Source organism: Trichechus manatus, unplaced genomic scaffold, assembly GCF_000243295.1.
Source record: "Trichechus manatus latirostris isolate Lorelei unplaced genomic scaffold, TriManLat1.0 scaffold00016, whole genome shotgun sequence".
NCBI classification, from domain to species: Eukaryota; Metazoa; Chordata; class Mammalia; order Sirenia; family Trichechidae; genus Trichechus; species Trichechus manatus.
In genome coordinates this window covers 8,236,573-8,248,389 of record NW_004443952.1, presented here as the reverse complement: position 1 = coordinate 8,248,389, position 11,817 = coordinate 8,236,573, and the positions used below count along the sequence as shown (strand labels likewise).

At 47.4% G+C, this 11,817-nt stretch overlaps 1 protein-coding gene across 4 annotated transcripts; it reads right to left on the bottom strand.

Annotated features, from left to right (window-relative positions):
- Nucleotides 1-493: 493 nt before the first annotated feature.
- HDHD3 (haloacid dehalogenase like hydrolase domain containing 3) lies at nucleotides 494-4,247 on the bottom strand. Of its 4 annotated transcripts, none has more exons than XM_023727309.1 (2): nucleotides 4,233-4,247; nucleotides 494-3,388 (listed from the first exon to the last, which is right to left on the bottom strand). In XM_023727309.1, exon 2 carries the CDS (start codon nucleotides 2,130-2,132, stop codon nucleotides 1,377-1,379), a length of 756 nt encoding a protein of 251 aa, XP_023583077.1. In that variant the 5' UTR covers nucleotides 2,133-3,388; nucleotides 4,233-4,247; the 3' UTR covers nucleotides 494-1,376. The 4 variants fall into 4 exon arrangements, with proteins under 4 accessions (XP_023583077.1, XP_023583076.1, XP_023583078.1 ...); XM_023727308.1 differs by lacking the exon at nucleotides 4,233-4,247 and adding an exon at nucleotides 3,921-3,976 and having other exon boundaries at nucleotides 494-3,492; XM_023727310.1 differs by lacking the exon at nucleotides 4,233-4,247 and adding an exon at nucleotides 3,921-3,943.
- Nucleotides 4,248-11,817: the final 7,570 nt, after the last annotated feature.

The following is an 11,817-nucleotide window of genomic DNA, read 5'->3' as shown; positions in this document are numbered from 1 at the left end:
GACAAACCTGGAAGGGATTTGGCCAAGTCTGGAGACAGCTTTCCTCTCTTTGCCTGGATACAACCTATGCCCAAAAACCTGAGTCAAAGCCAAGTTCTGCAACTTGGCAGCTGAAGGCCCCACACGTTGCTCCCCTAAACCCACTGACCTAACTTCCTACAGCAGCCTTTAGGCCACAGTTCATGTGCCTGCTGCCAGAAATGCCCTCCCTCTCCCGAGTTCAGGGCCCCTCCCTGGCTGCTGCTGTTGGCACCTGAACATATACACTGTGTGTACCTGTCTGATGTGCTTTTAACCTTTAGTATCCCCAGTGCCTGGTACTGGGCAAGGCACAAAGGTACCCAGTAAATACCAAGTAGAACGGTATGTAGAGGGGCGAGGCAGGAAGAAAAATGGAATTTTAAAACCCAACCTACTTCTCCAGTCTCCAGTTATTCCCCCACATTCCCTATAATCCCACCACCCTGAGCTGCAGTCCCCTTTCCCTGTCCCTTTTCCCTATGCTTCTGCTCACACTTGACATCCTTTAGAATATCTTCCCTACTGTCAAGATCTCCATTGCACTGTATGTCTCATGTGACACGGATCCTTCTACTTGCAACCTAGTGGTTGAGCCAAAGGGCTTTGGAGTCAGACATGCCTAAATTTGAATCCTGACTCCACCACTTGCTGACTCAGGCAGGTTATTTAACCTCTGAATGTTTTCCTCATTCGTAAAGTGGGAGTAGGGATCACAACACCTGCCCCACTAGGTAACTCTGACGGCTAAACAAAGTAATGCATATGAAGAACTTAGCAGCGTGCCTGACACATAGCAGGCATATGGTGGCTCTTCTCATGACTGTAGTTCCCTAAAATCTCCCATTCAGACTGTAATCCTTGTAGATAGCGTCCCTTACAGCATAGCTTAACACGCTGATTTTCAAACTAAGCTCCTCTCACCCACTTCCAAGGGCAGAGGATGTCTTGGGGGCTGCAGGAACCTGAATCAGTAGCCTTAGGACCTCTGTTTCAACTCTTAGCAGCTTCTCGTTATTTCTGTTTTGCGTATTTTACGATATCCCATGATTATAGGGCACTGCAGCTAACACGAAGTTTGAAAATGCTTGTGAATCTTGTTGGAGGTGAAGGGGACTGAGAAAGGGACACAGGTGTGAACAAGAGTGAACAGTAATGAATGATCTCAGACACCAGGAGCAGGTTAGTGGAGCAGGGTGGAAAGCCCAGCACTCTGCTTTATAGTCTGAATGGGTTATGGAGGCTGCAGGGAGAGGGGCAAAGGCCAGATTTGCAGGGAAGGAAAGGACTCCCTGTCTTCTATATTTGTTTAGGGGCTTCTGCAGGGCCTCAGGGCATAGCCACTTCCCTTAGCAGACTCAAAGCCCTGGGGGCAAGCCCTCTAAGCGGTCAAGGGCAGGCAGAAGGTGGGACAATGAGGGGAGGATGTGTTCTTCAGGTACAGAATTCTTGACCACGGGGTCCAGAGGCTCTGGGCCAGTCAAAAGGAAACTTCGCATGCCTATGGCCTGGGCACCCTGATAATCACAGCAGTAACTATCCCCAACATGGGCTGCCACTGCTGGCTCCATGTGAGCAAGCTGCAAAGCCTTATGGAAAATGCGGGGATCTGGTTTGGGCCAGCCTGCAGCTTCAGAGGTCAGCACAAAGTCGAAGTGTTCCCGCAGACCAAGACCCACCAGGATGTCCTCTAGCCGCCGGTCAAAGTTGGAGATCACGGCCAGCTTCAGACCTCTCCTGTGGCACCCCATCAGGGTGGCCTTGGCCCCCTCCAACACTTGCCAGGTGCAGGGGTTGCTGAAGTCCTCATATAGTTGGTCAGCAATGGGAGCCACAGCCTGTGCATCCCGAACACCTGCCAGGTAGAAGGTCTGCAGGACCACATCCAGCCACCACCGGCGGGAGGTGAGGCCCCGGCTCAGGCCGTAGTTGGGGAAGCTGTGGCTCTGAGCCTGGTACGCCTGCCTGAAGGCTTGCCCCAGGGCTGTGGCCTCCACTGCTAGCCCATGGGCCCGGGCCTTGGTGGCATACTCCTCCCCCACGGGGTGGCGAAGCCTGAGCAGTGTGTTCTTCACATCCCACGTTATCAGCCGTATCTGCAGTCGGGGTGCCATGGGTGTGCAAAAAGGAGGCTGATTCCACCCCAATTCCACCTCAGGTCCCAGAGCCAAAGGGAAACTGAGCTGGACAAGATCACCCCTCCACAACCTAAAAGTCTTCTCTTTCCAGGCCTTATGAGTCAGACTTGCTGGCTGACATCGGGCACTTGGGGAACATCTTCACAGCACAGGATCCTGGAATGAGAGACGACAGACGAGGTGGAAGTTCAGGACTTGGGAGTCAGATTGGGTCCAAATTCTGGCTCTGCTAACTAACTCACTGTGTGACCCTATGAAAATCACTCACTCTCTCAATCCCTGTCTCCTCATCTACAAGATGAGCACAATGACACCAATCTCAAGAGATTGTTGGACTAAATAAGATCATTCATTCATGCCATAAGATAATTTCTAAGCCCTATTATTTGCTAGATGCTGGGGAACAGGACAGATTTCGAGCCCTAATGGCATTTACAGGCATTAAAGGATAGGGGATACATATTTAGACAAAGAATTACACAAACACTTAAGCATAATTAAGGCAGAATGTACCATGAGTCTATAAATTTGGGGGCCAATCTAGTCTTTGTTGTCAGGGAAGGCTTTCCTGAAGCAAGTAAAGTTTCAATGGAGATTTGAAAACACAAATATGTGGGAAGTGGATGTGGTTAAGTGTTCCCGCCAAGTGCAAAGGCCTTGAGGCAAGGCAAGGAGTCTGGTATTTTGGTTAGATGGGGGTCAGCTCAGGCAGGACCTTGAAAGTCAAGGGAAGGAAACAACTATTATTATTACTATTATTAGCAATGCCAAAGATAGTAGAGTCCTTGTAGACCATCTAACCAACCCCCTCGCTATTCAGCAAGGAAGGCTAAACCAGAGAGGGCAGACACTTGCCTAAGGTCACGCAGTGAGTTAGTGGCACAGCCAGGACTAGAACCCAAACTCCTAGACTCTATGGCCAGTGCTTCTTTCCACTGCACCATGCTTAGCCATAGTTGGATTTAAAAAAAAAAAAAAAAATCTGATTTTGGTGTACCTGTACAGCACAGGAAAAAAGGCAGGACACAGCAGCCTGGTCCTACCTGGTCTCTAACCCTTCCAGCTTCTTCATCTTTACTGGAGGTAATAACAGTTCATCATGTGCAGGAAAGCAGATGAAAGGATTTCTGACTTAATACACAGGAAACAAATTATTCAGCCTGTGGTCCAGAGGCTGAATGTAGCTTCTTCACCTAGACAGTGCTGATTCCAGACAATCCAGGTCTGTCCAGCTGAAATGTGAGGGGCCAGAGTTCAGGGCCCTGTGAGGTTGCCAAGGAGATGCTGAGGGAGGGACTGTGGCTGAGAAATCTAGGGAATGAGTCTTAGAGGAAGTCTGTTAAGGAAATGAATTTGAAAATTAGTCCGGAACTTAGAGAAACCCATCCAAAGGCCAGCTCACTTTGCAGGTGGGAAGATGGAGACCCAGTGAAAGGCGGGACTAAGTCCAAAGTCACGCAGGGAGTCAATGGCACAGATAAGATTGGAACAAAGGTCTCTGGCTCCCGATCCTATCCACAGCGTCTTCCATTTCTGGAAGCCAGGGCTGGAGGCTCTGGGCTGCAGGCCTGAATAGCTCCCCTTCCTCTTGGCCTCCAGGGCGCGGTGGAAGCAAAGTCAGGTAGCCCGCAGTTAACGCGAAATCCCTCTAGCTACCGTTTGCAGCGTGACCTTGGCCGCTGCTGGGGCCGGACTCCTGGGCCCCCTTCTCAATTCTAGCGCGCTCCTACTGCTCGACGCTGGTCCCCGGGGCCCAGAACCCACCTGCCTCGCAGTAAAGCTGATCAAGAAAGAAACCACGGCTCCACGCCGGCTTCCGCAAAGGCACGCAGACGCACGGCCACTTGGGGCGGGGCCGGCGGCGGAGCCTTTCTGGCTCGCCGGGCCGCTGGAGGTGCTCTGTGCTCCGGATTGTCCTCTCAGCTCCGAGCCGTCTCCCGCCAGTGTCCCTCCGCCCGCTGTCTTCACTTCCCTTCCCTCGCCATCTCTACCCCGCTCCGACCTGCCCCCTCCACTTCCGCTCGCCCACCCCCGCTCCCATTGTTTCGGTCTCCCCTACTTTTCCACGTTCCTTACCTCTCCTCCGGGCCCACCTCCGGTTGCCTTCCCCCGCGCACTCTCACTTCCCTTCACCCCGCGCCCCACTGTCACCTGCCCTTAGCGCACCTCCGCTCCTCCCCCCTTCCCCGCCCCCTCCCTTCCGTTATCCCAGGTTCTCTCTGTCCCTTTGACCGCACACTCTCTGTTCCCTGTCCCGCCCCCTTCCGCCTCCCATCTGGTGTCTCACCATCACCGCGCTCCTTCTCTATCCTCTCTGTGCTCGCCCCTCATGCCCTCTCCTATGTCTGCCCTTCTCCGCTCCTTCCTCCCCTCCGGGCGCTTTCTCCGCTCCCCATTGCCGACCCACGCGTCGCTCTGCCTCTCTTGAATCGGAACATTCCCTGGGAAGTGACTTGGCTGACTTGGGAGGAAAGGGATTTGAGTTCCGGCCTGGCTTGCTGAGTGTTGTGTGGACTTGGGTAAGGCTTTGTTCCTCCCTGGGCCCCAGAGTGCCCACTCGCTACTGGAAGGAAATTCCTTTCGGTTGGAGACTTGTCTAACCCTAGACAGTTTCCTGAGGGAAGAGTCCTCAGCAGTAACCCAGCTGCTTTTTTTTTTTTTTGCTTTTGAAGAGAGAGAAAAAAGACGTTTGATTGTTGTTTTGCAAATGTAATGCATTCTCATCTCAAAAATCGTAAAAAATACAAGTGTACAAAATAAAAAATGAAAGTAACCTTCCAACCTCATTCATTTATTAGCTTTTTATTGAGCATCTATGCCTGATGCTGACCTTCATTGTGTATTCAGTGGAAAACAGACAGGGTTCTTTCCTTTACAGAACATGGGAGGTGCAGACAAAAGTTAAGATGATTTCAGATAGCGCTAAAATCACTAAGGCAATAAAACAGAATGGTTTCATGAACAGTGATGGGGGCATCTTTGGATGCAGTGGTCAAGGGAGGAGCAAAGATCTTCATGGGGAGGATGCAGGCGAAGATCAAGGCACAGGTACTCCAGGCAAGTGCAAAGGTGCTAGAGCTGGAACCTACTTATGGAACAAGGGCAATGTCAATGCTGGAGGGGGGTCAGAGGAAGAGGAGGGATAGCTCCCCAAGGGTAGCCGCAGTGACATTTTGGTCATCATTCTGTCAGATGTTTTTCCAGGAGCACACAAACATGTATGTAAGTTTCTTCCTTCCCCCTCTTTTAAAACAAACAAAACCCCAACAACCCCTTCCTGTATTCCAGGGCTGGTCTGTTCACTTCATTCAGAACCATGTTACTCTCTTACTGGACTCAGGCCTGAGAGTAAACACAAAGTGAAGAGCTTGACTCCAGGGACTTAGCTGGCAAAACTGGTTTTATGTCACAAGCACAGTTCCTAAAAGAGGGGGTGGGAAGGGTGATTGGGAGGCCAGAGGTCTGTCTGCATTTCACAAAATCTGAGAATATCTGAGATTGTCCACTTTTCAGGGTCACCTAAAACCCAACCACATCAGAGGGTTTGGGTTCTGGTCCTAGCTCTGCCACCTGACCTTCTGTAAACCCTCAGTTAAATCCCATCTCTTTTCTGGGTTTTAGTCTTTCAATATGTAAAATAGGGGATTAGACAAAATAACTTATAAGGATGATGTGATGGTTAATGTTATGTGTCAGCTTGGCTAGACCATGATTCCTAATATTGTGTGGTTGTCCTCCATTTTATGACCTGATGTAATTATCCCCCATTTTATGTGTTGTAAATCCTAACTTCTGTATGTTAATGAGGCAGGATTAGTGTGGGGTGTATTTTCCTCAAGTCACGCCCTTACTCTGACGTGAGGGAAGTTTCCGTAGAGGTGTAACCTGCATTCAATATATATATGGATGCTATGGCAAAGCTCTCCCTTGCTCTGGATCCTGCATCTGGCTTGTCATCATCTGACCTCTGGTTATTGGGACTTGAGCCTGTCATCTGACCTGCCAGTTCTGGGATTTGCCAGCTTCTGCAGCCCCTTGAGCCAACAGCCTACTGTCTGACCTGCTGATTGTTGAGTTCGTCAGCCCTTGCAACCATGTGAGTCAGGAGAAGCCTCCAGCCTGACACCTGACCCACAGGTTTGGGACTTGCCAGCCTCCCCAACTGCATGAGCCATTCCTTGAGATAAATCTCTCTATGTATCTATATATATATATATGCTTCACTGGTTTTGCTTCTCTAGAGAAACCAACCTAAGGATAATTTTTAAATTGATTTCCAAGGTAATTAAACCTTGCCCCACTGAGCCTCAGTCTGTCTGTATGAAAATAGAGCATAGCATTGTCTACATCAGGATCAAATGAAATCACATGGAAGAGCTTGTTGAGAAGTAAAATATGATTCTTTCCAGATGAGAAAAATGGAGACTCCTGAGAGGTTAAGGGTTTTGTTTGGGTCACATAACTACTTCAACCTAGGGCCATTGTACTGCACAGCTCCTGGAGGGACGTCTCCATGACAATTGCTGTGAATGTATCTCCTGAAGCTGTGGCCCTGATTTAACTGTCTCCTACATTGTTTTGCTTTTCATTTTCTAGCCTTTTCAGCAGAAAAAGGAGTTTGCATGTCACAGGAAAGCAAATGACAGGTCCTTGCTACTCTGGAACAAGCTTCTGCCACTTCAGAAATGGGTACACTTACTGGGTATATTTTCACCCAACGTCAGATGACAGAAATCCTCTGCCAGTTTTCATACCTTGACCTGCCCTGTGTGAGCCTTGACCTAGTGATTGACCTGGAGAGACCGGGCATGTTACTGTTCTGGACACTGGCTTAAGTTATTTTCCTTTGGGAAACCAAGCTTCTTCTGTGAGGGCTTTCTCCTTGAGATTCTAATACCGAAAACACTAAGTAAACCTAGGTTGGGCCCACTAGTCAAACACTTCTCTCTCTCTTGAAAGTTTTCATTTACTTATTTTTTTAGTATACTTTTTATTGAAATACATCATACATAAAGAAAAGTGCACATAAGTGTACACACCCTTGAATTTTCAAAGTGAACATACCTGTGCCATCAACACTCAGACCAAGAAAAAGAACGTTTCCAGAATCCTAGAAAGCTCCCTGTCCTCTTCTAGTCACTTACTACCCTGAAGGGTAACCACTATCCTGACTTTAAATTGCATAGTTTTACTTGTTTTTGAATTGTATATAAATGGATTAATATAGGATGCACCCCTGTGTCTTGCTTCTTTTGCTCAAGATTTTGTTTGTAAGATTCGTCCCTGTTGCTATGTGTAATTATGGTGCCTTCATTCTCACAGCTGTAATATTCCATTATATGAATATACCACGTTTTACTGTTGATGGACTTTTGGGTTGTTTCTAGCCTTTGGCTATTACAAATAGTGTTCCTATGAACATTCTTGGATATGTCTTTTGGTGAACGTATTACACATTTTCGTTGAGTAAATACCTAGGAGTGGAATCACTAGGCTGTAGGGTATGCATATGTTCAGCTTTAGTAGATAGGGCCAGTCTTCTGAAATGGTTGTACCCGCAGTGTCTGAGAGTTCCAGTTGTTCCATGTCTTCACCAACACTTTGCATTGTCTATTTAATTTTAGGCATGATAGAAGTATGGTGGTATCCTCATCGTGGTTTTAATTTGCATATCTCCATTGACTAATGAAGATTTTTTTATATATGTACTGGTCAAGTTTTCATTTACTTTTATTTACACAAATAATGCAAGAATATATCCTTGTAAGAAATGCATCTGAAGGTAAAGTACGTATAAAGCAAAAGTTGCTCTAAAACCAATCCCTCACCCTTACCCCTTCATAGGCTCACATTATCAGTGGTTCACACTTTTAAAATTGGGCTTGGAGTTAAGAGTTCTGGATCCCAGCCTTGGTTCTGCCACTGGCTTATGGTGTGATTTTGGGCAAGTCCCCTCTCTGGGTCTTTCTTCCCATCTATACAATGAGTGTTTAACTAGCTGGTTTCTAACAACATTGTTGCTTTGATATTCTGGCTACTATTTCTGTGATTACAGGAAACTCCATGTAGTGGAGATGGCCATTTGTTCCAATATCCATTCTCTACATCTTCCTTAGTTGTCGAACTCCTAAGTATTAGCTAAGCACATGGCTGCCCCACTTGACTCTATTTTGCAGCCTCCTTTATACACCTAGGTGTGGCCAGGTGACTAAGTTCAGGCAAAAGTACGTGAACAGAAGTGATGTGTGCCATTTCTGGGTTATGCCCTTATGAGGAAGGCTCATCATACCCTCCACTTACCCTTTTCCTTTCTGCTGACCGAAAAGAAGACCTGATGGTAGGAACTGGGCCAGTCATCATTGATCATGAACTGGAAGTTATGAGTTGAGGAAGGCAGAACAAGGCAAGAACCCAGACCCTCCACTCCATGGATGTCATGGATTGAATTATGTCCCCCCTAAAATGTATATCAGTTTGGCTGGGCCATGATTCCTGGTATTGTGTGATTTTCCTATATGTTGTAAATCCTGCATCTATGATGTTAATGCGGGAGGATGGGCGACAGTTGTGTTATTAAGGCAGGACTCAATCTAGAAGACTGGATTGTGTCCTGAGACAATCTCTTGAGATATAAAAGGGAGAAGTGAGCAGAGAGACAAGGGGACCTCATACCACCAAGAAAGCAGTGCCAGGAGCACAGCACATCCTTTGGAGCTGGGGTCCCTGCGCGGAGAAACTCCTAGTCCGGGGGAACACTGATGACAAGGCCGACAGAGAGAGAAAGCCTTCCCCTGGAGCTCATGCCCTGAATTTGGACTTTTAGCCTACTTTACTGTGGGGAAATAAACTTCTCTTTGTTAAAGCCATCCACTTGTGGTGGTATTTCTCTTATAGCAGCATTAGATGAGTAAGACAACGTAGCTGACATTATCAGCCCAGGATTGCTTAGAAATAAAGTTTCATCTTCAGCTACTGTTATTTTAAGCAAAGGCCCCTTGAACCTGAATCCTAATATATAGAAAGTGACTGGGGAATGACCTTAGATTGGGTGTCAGGGCAGGTTTCTTTAAGGAAGTGACACTTAAGCTGAAATCTTAACAACAAAAAGGAGTAGTCAGCCATACAGACTTGGGGTGAAAGCATTCCAGGCAAAGGGCATCACTAATGCAATAACTCTTGAGACAACAGCATTCTTCTGTAATTGGGACAGACCTGGTCTGTAAAGTGCCCCATCTTCCACTGTTTACAGTGATTGAGCCAAGAGGTGGGTCATGTGACCTGAGCAGGGCCAATCAGAGACCTCCAAAGATTTGATATGTCAACCATGGGACAGAAAGGATCTTTTTCTTGGATAGTAAGTCTTAAGGACAACCATATAAGCCTGAGGTTATTGAGGTTATTGGAGACCATGTTGTTGCCAGCCAAGTGACAAAAGCCTGCCTGAGAATAAAGCCAAGCTGAGGCAAACACAGATGAGAGTTAGAAAGGGACAGAGTCCTCCATGAAAGCCTTTGAGCCCCGGATCCAACCACACCTGGTTATTATAATCTAGTTATGGAAACCAATCATTTCCTTTTTTTTGCTATTGAATTGGGCTTCTGTCACTTGCAACCAAGAGCGCCCTGAGAATGGGGTGCTTCAAATTACAAGTCCTAACTGGCAGTCAGTTTGGGGTGTTGAAGTCAGGATCCCCCCTTTCCTACTGGAGGAATTGGTCATCTTTGCTTTTAAGTAGTAAAGTGGCTAGTTAAAATGTACATTGTTTTGCAATTTTTAAAAAAATTTTGTTGTAATTTGACTGAAAGTTTATAATTCAAGTCTCTCCTACAAAAATTTATACATTGTTATGTGACCCTAATTGCTCTCTCTGTACTGTAACAGCACATTCCTCCTTTCCACCCCTGATTTCCTGTGTCCATTCGACCAGCTCCTGACCCTCTCTGCCTTCCCATGTCACCTCTGGACAGGAGCTGCCCATTTAGTCTCATGTAGCTACTTGAGCTAAGAAGCACACTCTTCGCAAGTATGTGATTTTTTTTTAGGTGGGGGAGCCTCAACTATATGCCCACTAAAGTTAAGGTTTTAGGAATCTCAGTAAAACAAAAAAAGTCAGGATAATGGAATATGTTGGCTACTTGTTGTGGCCTTCAGTACGGGCTCGCAAGAAAGAGACAAGCTCCTGTCCAAGCTGACATATCTGAAAGCAGAACGAGAAAATCAAGTCTCACTTTGGAGAGGCCTTTCATGTTGTGATGCCTGGAAGTCTGATAATACACCTTGCAGGGTTGTGAAAACTTAGTTCTCTGTGCCAGGATAAGGTTACTACCAGCAAGGGCAGGACACACAACAGAAGACTGGGACCCTGAAGGAGCCAGACCCCTGGGACCCTACAGAGGAGTCTGGCCTGCCTGGGTTGGAGCAGATACCAAGTCTACAATCAGTAACAAGTCCTGACTACAGAGGGTGCCACTCACACAGACCATGATGCCACCCCTTAGTTTTCCCATTACTAAAGCTATTATAGCATTATACTGGACCTGTAATTTTGCTATTGTTTATTGGGAGGTGCAATGACAAGTGGTTAAAGGCAGGGGCCTTGGAGTTGGGCCTATATGGGTTCAAATCCTAGCTCTGATGCTTTCTGGGTGACTGTGGTTCTAGACTCCAGTCTAGAGTGGCCTTGGGTGAGTTGCCTAACCTCTCCAGATATAGCTCTGTCATTGCAAAGCATCCCAAGCTAAATTTAGGATGCCATCTCCACCCTCACCCTATTCTTGTTCTTTCTCCAGGCCTCCACGTCTCAGTAGATGGCCCATCAGCTACCCAGGAAGGAACTCAAGCCAAAATCTAATTTATCTCTGAAATACATCCTAAATCCATTCTCCCTCTCTACCCCCAAGTCACCCCCTACCCCAATTCAGGCCACCACCATTTCTCAGTTGCACTTTGCCATGGTGCTGTCCAAATACTTTAACGGATGAAAATCAGAGTCATTCCCCTGCTTAAAATCCATCAAAATAAATCGTATTGCTTTAAGGCCCGAATTGAACTTGCCTTAGCTCGATAGTTGGAGTTCCCTGCCAACCTACAAACTGGCTCCTTCCTTAGCTGGGCCTTCACTGTCCCTAGGGGGAAACATTATGCTGTACTAGTTTCAGGAGAATGAATTGACACCACCCATTCGGAGTTGCTCCAATCAGAAACTCAGTCATCCTTGCTTCCTCCTGTTCCTTCACACTCATCTAGAGGCTGATTTAAAACACTGGCAAAATCTGCCAGCTGTGTCTCCAAAATGTATCCTGAATTCATGTGTTTTCTCCCATCTCCACTGCCACCACCCTGGTCCAGGCCACCATCACTGCTCATCAGGGTCCACAACAGCCCCTTCACCAGTCTCTCTGCCCCTTCATCTCCCTCGTGGCAGAAACTGGAAATTGGAACACACGTAACTCGTCAAAATCCTTCAGTTGGCTTCCCATCAGATGCAAAAAAAAATCTAGGTTCCCTAGCAGTGTGGGATCTGGCCTTGGCCTGCCTATCCAACCTCTAGTCCCATCACCCACCCTCTTCTCCCCCTGCTCCTAACAGCCCCGCTAAGCTCCTCCCACCACAGGCTCTTCGCACATGTGTGGTTCTCATGGCCTCCAGTGTGCCTCCCTCC

Excerpts from the sequence above, each read along its gene's own strand:
- HDHD3 (XM_023727309.1), bottom strand. The coding sequence starts at position 2,132 with ATGGCACCCCGACTGCAGATACGGCTGATAACGTGGGATGTGAAGAAC.